Source organism: Agelaius tricolor, unplaced genomic scaffold, assembly GCF_023055355.1.
Source record: "Agelaius tricolor isolate 1412-34295 unplaced genomic scaffold, bAgeTri1.0.p SCAF_13, whole genome shotgun sequence".
Classification (NCBI taxonomy): domain Eukaryota; kingdom Metazoa; phylum Chordata; class Aves; order Passeriformes; family Icteridae; genus Agelaius; species Agelaius tricolor.
Genome location: NW_027269273.1, coordinates 10316381 through 10333890, shown reverse-complemented (window position 1 = coordinate 10333890; position 17510 = coordinate 10316381). Strand labels below are relative to the sequence as shown.

At 37.9% G+C, this 17510-nt stretch overlaps 1 protein-coding gene across 7 annotated transcripts in view; it reads left to right on the top strand.

Annotated features, from left to right (window-relative positions):
* The window catches only part of WAPL (WAPL cohesin release factor), a 134630-nt gene that overhangs the window by 107630 nt on the left and 9490 nt on the right, over positions 1 to 17510 (top strand). For 6 of the 7 annotated variants that reach the window (XM_071438692.1, XM_071438691.1, XM_071438695.1 and 3 more), the window contains 7 exons: positions 33 to 128; positions 3221 to 3373; positions 3610 to 3746; positions 5711 to 5822; positions 10941 to 11168; positions 15027 to 15138; positions 16137 to 16234. In XM_071438692.1, coding sequence (XP_071294793.1) covers positions 33 to 128; positions 3221 to 3373; positions 3610 to 3746; positions 5711 to 5822; positions 10941 to 11168; positions 15027 to 15138; positions 16137 to 16234 — 936 coding nt within the window. The remainder of the gene's footprint in view (positions 1 to 32; positions 129 to 3220; positions 3374 to 3609; positions 3747 to 5710; positions 5823 to 10940; positions 11169 to 15026; positions 15139 to 16136; positions 16235 to 17510) is intronic. The other variant, XM_071438696.1, reaches the window with a different exon arrangement.

Sequence of the window (17510 nt, the reverse complement as noted above, 5' to 3'; positions counted from 1 at the left end):
CTTAAGAAATAACTTTTATTTTTATCTTTTAGTCTCCCACAAAAGCAGTGTATAATGCTAGACACTGGAACCAGCCAGAATCAGAGGCTCTGCCAGCACCACCAGCTTTGAAAACTCCCAGTGTCCCAGTAAGTAGACTGTTGGTTTTTTTCTCCTTTCCAGATTCACTGAATTTTTTTACTTTTTTTTTTTTCTTTAAACCCAAGTTCTTGCTATCTGGTAATGTCACAGTAATTCAGAATGAAGTCCACTTTGTGATGTGAGCCATTGGAATTTGATAGAAAGGAAATGGTTAGTGGAAGTACTGTAGAATAGGATCTTTCATATAGCTTCAATATAGTTACAAAAAAATACTTCAAGTTATGTTCCCCAATGCTGAACTTTCTAACAATGGACTCCATTCCGTTTTCTGAGAGAACTCCCAGGATTAATTTACTTATGAACACAGAAGTCAGCAAATTGCTGATGAAAAAGAAAAAAACTTAAAAAGAGCCTTGTCATTTATCTTTCCTTTCTAATGGAGTAGTGCTGATGGCTGTCTTGAGTCTTTAGATACTATGAAAGAAACACCATTTTCTATGTACAGTCAGAAATGCTAATACCAACATTTTGGAAATCAAAAATACACCAGGGGTGAAAACAGCTCTTGAAGTTGTTTGTCCAAAAGTAAGTGGTTGTTTTGAGACTCAAAGTAATTGTTTTTTAACTCTTTTGAGACTCTAAGAATCCAGGGTCTTCAGCTTATATTGCAGAAATTGTTACTGATTATTCTAAGAGAGCACTGTACATTGTCAATAAATGTAATTTCATTTGGTGCCTTGCTGATAGTACTGGCCTGAGAACAGAAGATAAGAAAGTAGATATTTTTGCAATGATAAGTCTTCAGCTTTTGTTGTTGTCATAAGTTTGTAGTTGTTTATTTTTTGTTTCTTTCTTTCTTTTGATTTTGTTTATTTGTTGGTTTGGGTTTTTTGTTTGGTTGGTTTTTGTTTTGTTTTGGTTTTTTTTCTTCTTTTTTTTTTTATTTCTACCCCTGTTTGTGGTGTTCTGGTACTTCTTCCTCTTTGATTTGTGGTTGTTTCTGGTTGCCTCCTCACAGTATTCTGAACAGCCTTCTTTGGATGTTAACTGCACTGCCTGGAAAATGCAGATAACTGAGTTGAAAACAGCCATTTCCACTAGAATCTGAGGAGAGAGCAGAAATTTCAGCCCTGGGTTTTTACTAAACCCCTTTCTCAATTTAAATTATGTACCTTTGAAGTGAAGGATTTGTTGCTTGCTGAATCTCTTGGTGCTGTTTTTTGTGAAGTCCTCTGCTAGCTGACTTAAGGGCAGATTTTGTGTGAGTCTTGTCAGACAGACTTTGGATATGGCTTTTTCAAGCTAGGGAAATGTCTGCTGCATTCATTCAGACAGTCACTTTTGTCTTCTGTCAGACTTCCACTTTGTATCTGGAACCATCAGAATATTAATTCAGGAATGTGGTAGAGGTTTGGCTGAACAAACCACTGAGGGGAATTTCTATGTGCTGCTCATGTTATGATGTACATCTGAAGTTACTGCAGACATGGTTTTTAACCATGATTTACATGTGTGTAATACTTCAAAGTGATAAGGTGAATGAGCCTTGAGCCAAATGTTCAGTGGTAGTTCCTGCACGTATGATCCTGCCTCTTCAATTTCTGTAGAAATTTCTCACCTGAAGGTTGGGAGAAGTCTGTCTCAGGTTTATGGTGAGAAACTCCCAGCATGCAAACTGCTTATGCCAAGTACTCTCTTAGGGCCTCTCCAAATGCCCTTGGAGTTTGCTTTGAAGGGGCAGCCATTAACCAAGACTTGGATGAGATCCTTCAGTGGCTCTCCTGTGTTCACAGACTGATAAGATCAGTGCTCCAGTATGTGCTCTAAACCGGTTTTTCAGGGTGGTTTATTTACCATTTTGCCACTGGTGCCTAAGTGAGTGAATACTGAAATGCCATCCTGATAGAGGCAGAATGTAAAGAATACTTCAGTAATACAGCAACTTCTTTTGGTTTTTATTTTAATTTTGTCTGTCAATGTACAGTGCACCAGAGGGCTTTCTCTCCAGCTCTCCCCTGGAGTAACAGCTCATGCATCTTCTATGCCTGCATGTTAATTCTATTTTTTCAGCCACACTTTTAAACTATTCTCATTTTTCTGTGTAAGGAAGCTAAGTACATGATGTTACTGAGAGATTGAGGGTGAGTAAATGCCCATTGGAATTGGCACTTGTACATTTAGAATTTGGCATTTGGAGGTCTTTTTCCATATGCCTTGTTTGCTGTAGTTTGTCTTCGTATTAGATTTTGTGCCAAAGAAGTAATCTGAAGATAAGCTGCACTTCAGCTTGTAGTAGTCTCAAACTAATACAGCCAAGTAAGTTGAGGAGAAACCTGTAGTACCTGCTGGAGTTGTCTGGAAACCTGTCAGTAGTTATTCCAGACCTAACATCAAGTTCTCTCCTCCCTGTAGAACAGGTTCTGCTGTATTTTATGCCATGATATGCTCCTAAAATATTTAACAGCACAAATAAGAGAATACTAAGAACGTGCTCTCCCTGGCTTGAGGCCTCTCAAGGCTCTGTGTGGCTGTTGTTGTGCTGCTACACAGTGGGTGCTGGTATTCTCCTGCTCCAGGCCGGGTGGAGTTTGCAGTGTGAGGCTGGAGGGTTGGACAGCAGTGCAGTGACCTCTGGCAGGCAGGGCCAGAGCAGCTGGCACAGAGCTCTGCAGGCCAGCCTGGGCTGGGGCTGGGCTGGCTCAGGGCTCTGCTCCCATCCAGAGCCAGCTGCTTCCTCGGGGCTTCACAGTGCAACCAGCCTGGGCATTCCAGTGCACAGGGGTGAGAGACTTCAAAGAGCAACAAATAAACACTGAATTTCATTGGTTTACTTACCCTGAAGCTTAAGGAACCAATATAAAGGGCATTTTATTCTGCCACTGGTTTTAGTTTCAGAATTCCACTGGAGCTTTCCTGATATTTGGAAATGTTTTTGGTTTTTTTTGGTGGTTTTTTTGTATTTAAGAGTAGACAGATTGTCACACAGCTTAGGTACGTACATCTTGGTAGTGCAAGGCAAGGACTAAATAGTCCCAAAATGTGAGTTTGACAATTGCACACCTGTACTGTTTCCTGATGTATTTAGTGTATGTTTTCATGCTCAAAACATCTGCCCATTTTAGCACTTTCTTATTAATAGGTAAGGCTATCTTCAAAGGAGGCAATTCATAAAGATGATGGAGTTTTTAAGGCTCCTGCACCACCTCCCAAAGTGATAAAAACTGTGACAATACCTACTCAGCCCTATCAAGAGATAGTAACTGCATTGAAATGTAGGAAAGAAGACAAAGAAGTAAGTATTCTTAACAAATTTTTAAGATAAAGAATTACTAGTAATCCTAACTACTGAAGGAACAGTGTCAAAACACAATTTGGCTTTCCTATTAAAAATGATATTTTGAATGGCCTTTATTAACATCTTAATGTTTCCTTGCACTTAAAACTGAATAGATTTTTAAACTGTACTTGTTAAGATTATTATCAATCCCAAGAGCAACTTACTTAGGTCAAAATATTTGTCTTTTCCAGTTATACACTGTTGTTCAGCATGTAAAGCACTTCAATGATGTAGTGGAATTTGGTGAAAATCAAGAGTTCACAGATGATATTGAGTACTTGCTAAGTGGATTGAAGAGCAATCAGCCCCTAAACACACGTTGCCTTAGGTAAGACATCTAATACAAAACATGGAACCTGTATTTGAAAGAGATACTGAATTAAATATGCACCAGAGAAGTGATCATGCTTTAAAATGTCATGGACATTTACCTGGCACTTCTGCCATGAAGAGTAAAATTTGAACATAATAATTAAGATTGTATATTTTGAATAATCATAAATAGTATGGCTATGAAGATGAAATGGTAAATTGTGCAATAAGAGACATCTTTGACACACTTGTTTATCCTTGCTGTAAATTAAAAAAATACCTTCTGATAACTTGTTCATGTAGTACATCTTGTGTGTGATGTCTGTTCTGTTTTTAATGCAAATTCAGTTCTAAAATAAAATTCCTAAGACTGCAGAGTTTGAAAATCTAGAACTGCAGTAGTAGTGAGATGCTGTTCAACTTCAGCTGTCTGTTCTTTATCTTCTATTGAGAAATAACATCACTGACACCCACTAAAAGGACTGAGGCCTCAACATTAATTGGGAGGTTCCTTAACTGGTCTTGGACTACTCTTCATGTTCAAATTACACATTATTGTGAAGTTGGCATCAAAAATGTTAACCTTACTTTGAAAAAGTTTGTGGCTTTATACCGGTGTCAATTGCCTGGACATGAAAGTAATTGTAATAATGTTAAATAAAATAACCATGCAATAATATTTCTATATACCTAAATTTTCCTTTCTGTTCAGTTAAACTAAAATAGTAGAGAAAGAAAAGCTTGAATTCATAGACAGAGGTGATGGCAGTGCTTTGTGATTTGACTGTGGCTGAGAAGAAGCTTTCTATGCCTCTAAGAGAGCTACTTTAAAATTTATATGTTCCTCAGAAATTAGCAATTAATATTGTTGCTGGAATATAAGAATGAGCACTCTATCACCAGTTTGTTTATACACTATGATAAGAATAAATTAATACTATAATGACAGTTTAGAAATAGTTTTCATACGAGTGCTCCTTATCTGCTCATGTGGCAAAATTAATTAGATTTTTAACTAATTCTTCACAAATTTATATAATGGAATGTAACTTACATAAGCACAACAAAAAAATCTTTTCTTTCAGTTAACACATTAAAAGAAAAGTGTTTTTGCAAAGGAAATCAATGTGTAAGGATAGGAGTAGACCTAAAAGACTCAAACAGGTCGGTAAGCTCTAACTGGTGCTGTTGTGGTTGGAGACAGACCCCTTGTTCTTTTAAACACCTTACTGTGTGAATTTCTTAGAGGCAGGTTCCTCAGCAGTCATGGAAGACTTGATTGCAAAATCACTCCCACAATAGTGCACATTTAAAAGCAATGTATTTTTAGCAGTTGTTATGTTGCACTGTGCTAGAAATGGCAGGCAGCTTACTGAGAAAGCTTGAGGAAAAATGCCATTTTTAAAATAACTGTTAAGCTGGTCAGTGATTGATTCATTTGTCAGATCTTTTCTGAAATCTATAGTGTTTCCATCAATTTTAAATGCAGCAATAAATATAAAAAGAAGTTTTATGGAGGCATAAGTGAGACTAGTCAGTTAATTAGATAAGCATTAGATAGCCATGGAAGCTCACATTTACCATTTCTCATAATGTCTTGGTCCATAATGAGCTCTCCCATGTCTCTAAATCAGAGCTTCATGCTTAATCCATGGCATTTTACTTTCAATTAAACTATTGGAAATTTTCAGCTTTTTTTTTTAAGAAGCAAATTAAGGCTGCCCTTTAAAATCCTGATGTTAGCCAAGCTTAATCTAAAGCAGACATAGTTTGGTGCTGATAAGCAACTTGAATAAAACACTGCTCACCAGTCACTGTTCACCAATTGCAAACCTGCCTTAGACAAATTTTAGAAGAAACATTTCAACTGTTTACCAAGGTCTGAGGCACATGGTCAGTCTTGTATTGAAGACTTGTTTTTCTGCTGTTCTTGTTAAGTGTGTTGATTTCAGTGGTTCTAACCCAGTGAATTCTCTGCAGTGTAATCAGCTTGGCGACCAAGTGTGCCATGCCCAGCTTCCGAATGCATCTGAGGGCACACGGGATGGTAGCCATGGTGTTCAAAACACTGGATGATTCCCAGCACCATCAGGTATGGATCCATTGTGCATTTCATTGAAGTTGGGTGATACCTGTTCTGCTGGCTGGGGATTTTGTTCAAGGTCAAGCATCCAGTATATTGTGTACATGTGTATATATATTTATAGATACAGTATAGTCTGTCTAATGGTGCCTCTGGGATCAGTGGCTCCATTTTAGGGAGCCCTCATTAGTGGCATAAAAAATTAGAGCACCTGTGTTCACTGACAAATTCCTTATTCCACTGTTCATGTGCTTCTGGGTTTGGAAATTCTTCTTTTTGAAAAATAGGGATTTTGTAAAAATGGACTGTTCTTTGGATTGCTATTTTACTTATTCTCTTAAGCTTTTACAGAGTTTTACTGTTGTATTTTAAATTCTTTCAAATACATTTGAAAGGAATCCTTCCTCCTTATATTTAGAGGTGGCTCCTAGTGCTCATCTCCAGACTTGCTTGTATGAGAGTTGCTGCCTCTTCTGTAGATGTTGTAGGGATTTTTTCATGTCTTGTGCTTGTCTCCTTGAGCACCACTGTAATTGCAGTTTTAGGATTCCCTGAGCATATATAATGTTCTGTTGGATTCTAGGAAAGGTAAGTTTCATCTATTTATGGTAACATGACCTAAGAGTTAAACTGAAGCAGTTTGGTTTTCCTTATCGATGTTCCCTCTGTGGGGTATCCCTTGAGATATTTTTACAAAAGCTGGAAAGATGAGATTTTACTTGAAATGGGTAGTAGCTATGTATATCAGTCAGGTTTATAATTTTCTGTAATAGCTCTAAGAAGAATGGCATACAATGCAGAATGCAGCTTTGCACCCCCAGAAATAGACATTTCAGAGATGGTATTTGACATCTTACTGTGGGTGGGGGGAAAAAAGCTGTAGTTTAAGTAACTGTTTTAGAATAATAGCTTATTTTCCATCTCCCTCAAAAATTAGCAATGGCTAATTGTAAAACATAGGCACCAGGTTCAATGAGTTCATTATTTTGTGAGCTGTCAAAACAGTGCCAAGTGATACTAGAAATAAATGAAGTACAGTCACTCTATTTAGGACAGTTGCCACCACTGAGTTGCAGGAGATCAGCAGAGGACAGCTACAGTTCCCTGGAAAATGTACAAGCTTGCTTGGGTGTATTTTTGGCTGTCTTTTAACAGTTACCATTATTCCTTCATTTTCAAAAGAACTAGCACATGCAGTTGAAAAGGAAATTGCATGCTATTATTAGTCTGCAGTAACAAAAAGCATTGATTATATTCACTATTTTCAGTAGATTTGATGAAATGCTCCCTTTTGTCAAAGAAAAAAATTGATAGTTAATGTTTGAATATCGTTACAGTACATTCTTGGTACAGGTTTTACAGTATTGTGAAATTCCTGATACATCAAACTACTCTTGATAAATGGTAATGGGTATGCCCTAACTACTGACAGTATGTGCTTCAACACTAACATCTCTGGATATGCTCACTGTCTGTCTATACTACCCTTTCATTCACTAATTATTTCACTGATACTTTTCTTTTTTTCCAAATGAATAGAAATTTCTCCAATAAATCTCAGTTCAAAGTAACTGAAAAACAATAAATCACACTCAGCTTTGCATGCATGGCTCAAATTCCCTGTAAGATAAATAAGAACTGAGCTAAAAATGCACAGTTATTTGGTTAATATTTTCTTAAAGTATTTTGAAGATGGGAAAACTGCCACAATGATGCTGTTAATGGAAACAAAAATGAACTTGTACTGAATTCATTGTTCTAATGCAATAGAATAGACTGAGTATACAGGGGACTCTTTAAGATTTCCATAAGGAAAATAAAGTAGCAGTTGCATACTGGCAGTTGGCATTTCTTGAACCAGCAGGGAAAACAAAATGCCATCTATCTTACAGAGCTTTGCCCAAAAATAACAACATGAAAATTACTTGTTCCACCAGATTTTTCTTGTAGACTTGTGTTTAAGCATAAGTTTTTAATTGACTTTCTCTCTTCAGTGCTGCCCTGTCAAGATTTTAAAGCATTATTAATTTTTAAAATAAAAACTATATTTCCATTATAGCTGTCAGTAGTCAAGCAAAGAAATGTGGTTTTATAATGTCTTCAGCATGAGAATAACTTAAAAAAAGATAAAAGTGTATTATATGTAGTGCTGAACCCTAGCAAATAACCATCTGTTCCCACAAGCTGGAGTATAAATAGAACAAGCAAGAGAAGACAAGGATGAGAGTGGGTGTAAGTGGTCTGCCATTTCTGGAGTGTATGTTCAAACTAGGATGTTTTCCTGAATTCTGTAGAAGTATGGAGTGCAAACCCATAGTTAGATGCGCCATGAAATTTATGTCTAGAGCAAGTTTTATTTATTGTACTTTTTTCTCTCTTCTCTGCATTTATTTGGAAAAATGTGTTTTATGCATCTTGAGGAGTAGAATGAGATGGGGGAAGCTCACCTGAAAAAAATCACTCTTCTACTGCAGTCTGTAAGGGTGGAATTTAGAAGGATTGATTTGGTTCTTTGGTTGGTTTTTTTTGTTCTTTTAGACTACTGATCAAATATGAGTTGTAACAACAATTTTCCCCTCATTCCAAACTTGGAATTGTGTGTATGGTAGGGCATGAGATAGCTTTTAGGCAGTGTGGTTAATTAAACACTTAGAGTAAGATCAGAGTAGAATGTAGATTTATTGTATTCAAGATGAAGACTATAGGGACTAGGAGAAACCAGCTTTCCAAAACCCTTATCACTGGTATGAAGCTAAAGCAGGTTTGTTCCATGCTGTAAGCACCATTAACATTTGAGATCCTTACTTTTATATCATCAGTATTTTCCTGCTGCACCTCAGCATTTGGAGGCTTACTGGCCTGAATCTGCTGTGTATGTGCTGTGGCAGGAACCTGGCTCTTGTTTCCCAGAGCCAGTCCAGCCTTTGTGCTTTCCCAGCAGCCTTAAACCTCCTGCATCGTGTCTTGGTGATCTGATCTCATTAAGTGTCTTGAAACCTGCGTGGCCAGTCTGAAGGGAAGTGTTGGCAGAGCTGATGCAGAGGGAAAAAGAACCATTACTCCCTTCATAATGGAAAGCTGGTTGGGTTGGAGAGAAGGGAACCTGGAACAGGCAAGGGCTTGATACAGATGCTTAGAGTGAGTGTGATTGCCCTTACCAGACTTTGGAGTATCTGTAAAGCATTTCTGAGTAAGGATCTAAGAACAGTCTCTGACTTCTTGAAATGCCTAAATACTGGCAGCCCAGATTATAAATCCAGCACTTTCCCTCTGTGAACAGCTGCATACTTTGTGGTTGATAGAAACTCTCTGGGGACCTTCAGCATTTTTTTTAAACCAGGAAACTCACCTAGATAATGCTGGTCATTAAAATATAGTTCTTCATAGATGTTGAAGTCCCACATTGGCTGAACAATAATTAGCTAACCTTTGGTTCCTCTGGAATGTGTGAATTCCTGTGTCCTGTTTTAATCACTGCCATTCTGGAAGAGCCCAGTTCTTCAAGGAACCTGGCATGTACAGTTTAAGCCAGGTGCAAGTAAATGAAGAGTAAACAATTTCTGTGTTTAAAACAGTAATATTGCGAGGCTTATGGGAGAAAGTTATTGAAAATCAAAGGTGAACAATGTATACCTTCTGCAGACAGGTCACATAGATGCTTTCTGCCTTACATCTGGCAAGGCTGAAGTAGTGATAAAAGGCTCGGGGTAGCCTTTGGAAACTCTTTCCTGCTTCCTTCCTTCAGTAGTGCCAACACATCTTTGGTAGTTGGTCAGATTAAAGTCCTTATTCACCTGAGGGTTTCCTAACTCAGACAGGAAGGAGTTTTGACATAGCTTTTGATAGACTGTCAGCTGCCTAATCCTGTCTTGGAAATGCTGATACTGCTTAGTATGACCAGGTATGATTATTACTTACTTCTAAAATAAACAGAGTAGATAATGATTACTTTGGTGGTTGACTGAACTCTGAACAAGATGTTAATCTGCTATGACACAGAGTTCTGCTCTTTCCTGTTGAGCTGTACAACATTTATGTTCCAGAACTAGTTTGTTTCCATGTTTAATTAAACTTATGCAGAAACAATTGTGATGGATGCATGCAGCATGTTGACTCCTGAGGGTTGAACTCAGAAGGAACACACATGCCCCACACACCCCCCAGCTCTCAACTCCTCCAGTTATTGACAGGGGTTTCTGACAGTTTTGTGCCCAGCACTCCTCTGTTCCCAGTGAACATTTCTCCTCTTTCCTGTAACTTGGATCTCAGTGCTCTCAGTACAAGTGTGAGATGGATGTGTGACACCAGGGTTGGATGGCTTTGCTTCACTGCTGTCTGTCCCTTCCTGACAGTCATCTTCTGCCTTGGCTTTTCTGGAGCCTCAGGAAGGTAGAATTGAATTCCTTCTTCAAGAAGAATCAAGTATTCTTTAGCCAGTCAGATGTGCCTGTACAATTCTGTGTAAGATATGGGCAGTCGAGTTAATAACGTTCACGTGTTAAGGGTTGTTGGGGATGGACAGGGGGAAGCTGGTTTACACTCCGGCTACTTCTGAAAAGCAGAATTCCCCTGGAAAGAAAATGTGTTTATGCTGGAAAAGTTTGGATAAACTATTAACTGACAGACCCATTTGGCAGAATCAGAATTTATGTCCCCAGGCACTCCCTCTCTGCAGACAGTGTCCCCATGATCTCTGCATTTTCTGGTGCTGTCACCAGTTCATCCCCTCAAAGCAGAATGTTCACCTACCTTGCCATGTACCCTGAGCTGTTTAACTTTGTTCCCCTGCCATGTGTCTCTTCTCTAATAGTGGGTTTCTGGAGTTACTATTTCTTACTCTGTCTGCAGCATTGAGTCTCTGAAAAGTAGAAATCCCTGCTTTTCTATTAGGGCTTTGTAAATATATTGAGTGCTTTATGTCTCAGTTTTATTTGTCAGGAGAATGCATTAGTAACTTGCTAGAAGGAATCTCCATTCAGCAGTGGGTGCTGATGCAAGTGCTAAGACTGGGGCCTGTCAGGCATTTTCTTTTATGAATCTTCAGCTTGTTTATTAAAAATAATGGAAGGTCTGCCTAAAATGTTAGTAAAAGCTAACTGTTTTTTTTTCTTTCTGTCCCAACCCAAGAATTTGTCCCTTTGTACAGCAGCTCTAATGTACATCCTTAGTAGAGATCGCTTGAACATGGATTTAGACAGAGCTAGTCTAGACCTGATGATAAGGCTTCTAGAATTGGAACAAGATGCTTCCTCTGCCAAGCTGCTGAATGAAAAAGACATGAATAAAATAAAGGAAAAAATTCGGAGACTGTGTGAGACTGTTCACAACAAACATCTTGATCTCGAAAACATCACGGTGGGTAACATGCTTTTATTGGAAAGCCTTCACAGTTGTGGAATGCTTAATAAAATGGAACTTGCAAGCATCATCCTTCATTTCACATCCCCAGCAAAGGATTCCTGCTGTTTCATCTACCTTTTATGTATACCTGACTGCACTGCAAGTGTTTTCTTCAAATTTGACATTTCCTTTTTCAAAAGTTGTTAGTGGGATAAAGTTAGGATGTTCTTCAGCTGTCTGAGTCTGTTTGTCCCTGCTAAGGGTAGCTAGTTACAGGGAGCAGTTGCAAACAAGTAACACTAAATAACTGTGTGTTTGAAGCCCACACTTAGATTGACTCCATTTCTTTGCCCAAGTTTTTTAAGTACTTTCACAAACAGGGGTTTGGGTATGGGAGTAAGAGTATTGTGTGCTAAATTAAAACTGTGGTGTAGGTTTTGACATTAAAAAAAACCCTATCCTGCAGAAACTGATTTTCCCCTACCCAAATTGTGGCAGTTCTGTTGCTTACCATGAATGTGGATGAATTTTTTCTTTCCTTTCTCAAACATACTTGTTCTTTATGAAAATACCTTCATCTGTAGCAGAATGAGCTGGCTCTGTTTAGGTTCTGCTTAAAAAGAAATTGGATGCTATCATCAAGCTAGCTTAGAAAATAAAAAGGCTAAGTGTTAAGGTTTTTTAGAAGAGTATTTTAAGAATTGATTGACAGATTGATTAGATGGGTGGCCATAAATGACAAAAAGAAGTAATGTGTCTTTGCTTTTGCCATATTTCAGTGTAGTTGATCTTAATTTTTTGACATCCTGTAATACTTTCTTTTCAAGATTCTTATTAGTTTTTTTGCCATTTTTTTCTGTAATGTTTATACCCTTTTTTCTGTAATGCTTATACTCAATGGGAGAAGCTTCTGATTTATTGCTTATGAAGTGAGCTTTTCAGAGCTTTGTCTGTGCAAGTAATGTTCCAACTCCTGGCAGTAATCTGCAGTCAGGATTGTGTTCCATATTCAGTTGGACTGAAAGATTATGGGCCTTGTTGAGCTGGCACTTTGTTCTGTAGCTTTTGGGACTTTTGTATCAGTTTAGGAAGAGTTTCTTTGGGGTGTTTTCTCTTGGAATTCTGGCTATGGAACAGAGAGCTGAATTGATATGAAGAGCCACTGTTCTGTAGCTTTAGCAAGAGCTAAATTTTGGGTGAGGAAGAAAATATCCATGACATCATTGTTAACTTTGGTAATCAGGTTGTGGTGACAATGGAATACAAATTGCAATTTTTAGGCTTGTTTCATACCAAAACATGAAAGGTGCTGGTAGGGAGCTTGAATTAACTTTCTGGCCTTGCAAATCTGCAGAAAAGGAAAGAATATGAGATTATATTCTGCACTTTCAGTTTAACGTCTGAAAATACCACCACAGAATGAAATTTGTTCTCTAGGTGGTGATCAGCTAGGATTTGGTATAATCAGAGTTTTCTTTCAGTGCTGTTTTGGCACTGAAGGCAGCTCACATAGCAGAGTTTGTCAGTGCCAGGATATCTCTTGCACTAGAAAATGTAAGACAGCTCCCTTTATTAAGCATGGAACAGCTGGTGCAGGTTCCTCATTGCTAAAGCATCCAGCCACAAAGACCACTGTCTCCTGCTTGAGCTTTTCTCATATTCATAATCTGATCTAGCCTGTTGCTTTTTTATGAACTGTAATTCTGTTCTTGTTTTTTCTTAGACATGGATTTTAAAAGGAGAGGATATATCAAAAGGGTCTCTGTCTTGTGAGGAAGTTGTTCATGAGTAAAGAGCATTAATATCCTCAGCCATCAGTTTCAGCTGCTTTATTTGAGGGTTTTTCCCTGAGGCAGCTCTATTTCTTAAATTTGCTTCGAGCTGTTGCTGTAAATGCATTGAATATTGTAGTACCTCACAGATGGAAACTGGTTTCCTCCCAGCTGCACCATCTAGAAGCAGCCTGTATAGTATTTAGAAAATATTTGCAAGCCAAATGAGATGATTAGGTTCTCTTCCAGTTTAAAATAGTAGCAATGGTAAGTTGAGACCATAATGAACTTCATATGTTGAAGATCAAGCTGCTTTCAGTAGATCCCTGTCATGAGATACAATAAGTAATCTCTGTTTCGTACTAAATGATAGGCAGAAAATGCAAAAAAAATTGCAAATCTTCTGGGGGTGAAGAAAAGCTCTGTGCTTTTTCAGACTCAGACATACCCAGTGAGAAACAAGAGGATTGCAGCAGATGTTTTTATACCTCCAGTTTGTGCCTAAGCAGTCACACCTTGGCTTGTTTGAATCTTACACAGATCAGGAGAATGTGATCAATTTGCCTCCTTCTTTCCACAGACAACATTGTTTGTGTGTCTGTCTAGAAGTGAGGCTGGACTAATTTTTAAATATTCAAAGGTTCTGTTTTTTTGATGGCTATTTATGTTAAAAACATAAACCCAGAAACCAAGAAGGAGGTGTGTGCAGCTTGAGTTTGTTGCAGGCTGGCTGTGCTGCATTAGAAGAACATAAACCTGAAGAACCTGACCTTCACCTCAGGAAATGGCCTCTGCAGCTCCTGCTTTTGCAGCTGCCTCCTCACTGTTGCATCAGAAAAAAGCCTTCAGGAGTGACTTCTGTTTTCAGATGGTGAAAGAGCTTAGTCTGGTTTTCACTCTCAGCATAAGGCTGAAATGTTAAGGCAACCATGTGTTAAAATTTTGTAGGAATTGACAAAAAATTTGCATGTAATGGATTATTTTAGTCAAAAGCAAAAGGGCTACACGGTTTCTTTGCTTTTATTTAAAAGAAAGGAGAAAATTGGTATCCTCATTAAGTGTGTACAAATATCAGATTATATTCTTTTAGGGTTATTGGAAGTCCTGCTGCCCTATGACAGAAAACAAATCACTGTGTTTTAAATATTGTGTGGCCTTTGAGCTTTTGTGGTGTAGGTATTTAGGAAATTAACGGACCTACTGTAGATTTGCTGGTACTTGTGCTCTCTTGATCCTCACAACCCCTTGCTGACCCAAGGATTCTTCCATTTGCCCTGGAGCAATGCTGTTACTGTCATGCTCACAGTGACAGTGTGCTGCAGGGCTTGCTCCTACAACCCAGAAACAACTTTGGGTGTTAACTCTTCTTTATCTGATCTTCAGCTTTCTTTTCCTCCTTTGAAATGAAGTATTTTGAAAGCAAGAAAAGCAGCTGAAGATGCTGGGGAGTGGGGGGAGGGCTCATACTGAGACAATGAAGTGTTTGCTCAAGCCTGTTGAGTTGAGTACTGTTCTACTTCCATTTGCAGGGAGTGAACTTAGCTTTACTATTGCTGAATTTATACAAGTGTTCCTCCTTTTTTCCAAAAAAGTATATCAGTAAATAGAATAAGGTTTCCTGCAGTTGTTCAGTTTAATTGCTTTATTCTGTAGGTTTGAAATTAAAAACACAAGATACCTACACTGGAAGCAAATGTGATCTGTGAGCAGCAAAGCCCATGTATCTGAGATTGATAAGCTGTGTTCACTCGGGATTTTCTTGATTTTTTTTTTTTTTTACTGCCTGGCTGATTTGTCCATTTGCTTCCTCCACTTGTTTATTTTGATAACAATAGAAACAGATAACAGGAGTCTGCTTGGGTTTTCTAAGCTATTAATAAAACAAAGAAAATTTGAAAATGCCAAGTATCTTTTTTATCAGTATTGTTATTTTTTTAAGATGTGCATATTTTCCAGTCTGTTTTTGCTCCCTCTGGTGGTGGTTCTCAGAGTCTGTACTTTCGTTTTTGTGGTTTTCCTGTGACGTATATTTGTATGGCTTGGTGTATTGGCTGCAGCTGCATTTGGTGATGTCACTAAGTCCAGAACCTCTCTCTTTCAGACTGGGCATTTGGCAATGGAGACGTTACTGTCTCTCACCTCTAAGCGAGCTGGGGACTGGTTTAAAGAGGAGCTGCGACTTCTGGGTGGTCTGGATCATATTGTAGATAAAGGTATAGTGGGGATATTGCTTTGACAGCATGAAAAAATAGTGAATTGTAATAAAATGTTTGCTTTTTGTAATGTTCATTAACTGTGGTTAAAAATAGAAATATTATGTATTTTTCTTAGCAGTGTCAAAAATAAAATACACAATTCAATATCAAGTAACTGAGAAATATTAGTGATCTTAATCTGTTTCAGGTGGGATTGAAAGTAGTTTTCATGTTAAACAGATTGTGTAGAGCATTGCATTACAACGTATGAGAATAAAAATGGATTAAGCTTGGACAGAATGCTGTTACATATCTCTGTACAGCACACTTGTTCTAGAGTAGAATCTCCTTTATAGTCTTATAGAATTATTTTCAGACTAGATATTTTTAAACTAAATATACCAAAGGAAGTAAACCCTTCAAAAAGAAATTTGGTGGGGGCATGGTTCAAAGATATGCCTCAGTTAGTGTGTTTTTGATCAGAGTCTCCTAGCTGAGAAAAGGGACATTTCTAAATGAGTTCTTGACCTGAATAAAGCTCGGTCTTGAATAAGGAGTGGGAGAACAAAGAAAGGAGTGGAGAGATGCAAGTATTAAATTTGAACACAGTTTCAGGTTATTTTTTTGGACTTGTAAAGTCTGGGAAATGTGTGCTTGTCCTGTCTCATTCCTCTTCTAAAAGACTCCCTTAGAGTTAAGGAACATAATTGTGTGCTGGACACTGTTATTAGCAGCATATATATATTATATAATATATATGGTTAGGTAATTTATAACAGCAATCTAAAACTTGTCAAGACAATGTTGTAAGGGTGGTTTGTTTTTTTTTTTTTCCATTTACTTGGAAAAATGAAAAGTTTTGGAGTGCTGCTCATGTCTTCATTATTAATTCCTGCCATTAGAGGTGTGCAAAGTGTACAACAAGGTTGATAACTCTTGAGTAGCTGGTTAGTTTGTACACCTGGCTTTTGGAGACCTTTTACTTATGGGGGAAAACAACTTCTTTTTGTGTTTAGTTAAAGAATGTGTGGATCACCTAAGCAGTGATGAAAACGAAGAGAAGTTGGTTGCTTCCTTATGGGGTGCAGAGAGATGTTTACGGGTCTTGGAAAGTGTGAGTATGAGCAGACTTGTGAGAGTTGCTTCTTAAGCAGGTCTGGTTTACCTTCTTCCAGTGTGTAGTCACATTATAGCTCTATAAGGTTGATTTCTATTTTTCATAGACTGTACTAACTTTCTGATGCTTATCAGTGTTTCTGTGGTGTTTGAAAACCTAATTTGCTATTCTGTATGTGTGTACTGCATTCCAAGATTATTTTTGTTAAAAATAACTAAATACAACACGATACTTTTTCTTAACTTCCTACAAAAAGCTGCTGTTTATAGATGTTGTTTTCAAGGCATGAGTTTTGACTCTCCAATGTGTGTCTAGTAATAACTGATCATTATAGAAGTGGGATTTTCTTAGAAGCAGTAAATCAATGTTACGAGTTGCTACTTTGAGCCATCAGCTGGGGAAGTGCTGAAAGAGAAAATTGTCCTGAAGGGCAAACGAGTCCTGTCGTCAGTTGAGTGGGTAAATGCAGATGGTAAATATTTCTTTGAGAACTTGTGAGAAAATCAAAATACATGGTACTTTTGTAGAGTTTGTTTGACAGGAATGGTGTTTGTGTGTGTTTCTCTGTAATGCCTTCACTGAGTTTGGTGTTTGTTCCTGGTGTTACCCTGTTTCTGTTGTGATACCCTAAGAAAGCAGAAGAGCCTTGTTATGTTCTAGCAACACATCTCCACACATCAGCAAACATTTGGGATCAGAGTACAGGTCAATGAATCTTGCTCAACACCTTAAACCCAAATTAGAGGGCAAATAGTTACAGTGGTCGCTTGTTTTCTTCACTAAAGTAGAAGGACAGACTTAAAGATAATGTAAATGCAAGCTAAAAACTGAGAAACACGAACAATTGTTGAAGGGTGTTTTAAAAATTCTCTTTACCTTTCTTCTCAGCAGTGAGGAAAAAAAAACTCAGAGTCATTTTCTGCTTTGATATTCAATAGATGGAATTGCCAAACAAGAGTAGAAGAGCCTTGTCTAGTGTTAGAAAATTCAAATTTGGACTTAGGGGTGTTTGTGATGTAGTAAGATCCCCAGAGACTTGGGAGAGATGACAAAATTCAAAACACGCCAAATCACACAGTCCAAGAAAAGAACTTCTGTTGCTTCTGAAAATTGACTCCAAATTTCAGTCAAGGGAATCAAGGAAAACCTTGTGTGGTATGGTGGGATGCATAATAAGCTCTCAGAAGTGGATTTGATGTCAAGTCCTTAAAATGCCATATATATGATTGTGTTCCCTATACACACCTGGATACTGTAGTCCCAAGTGTGGATT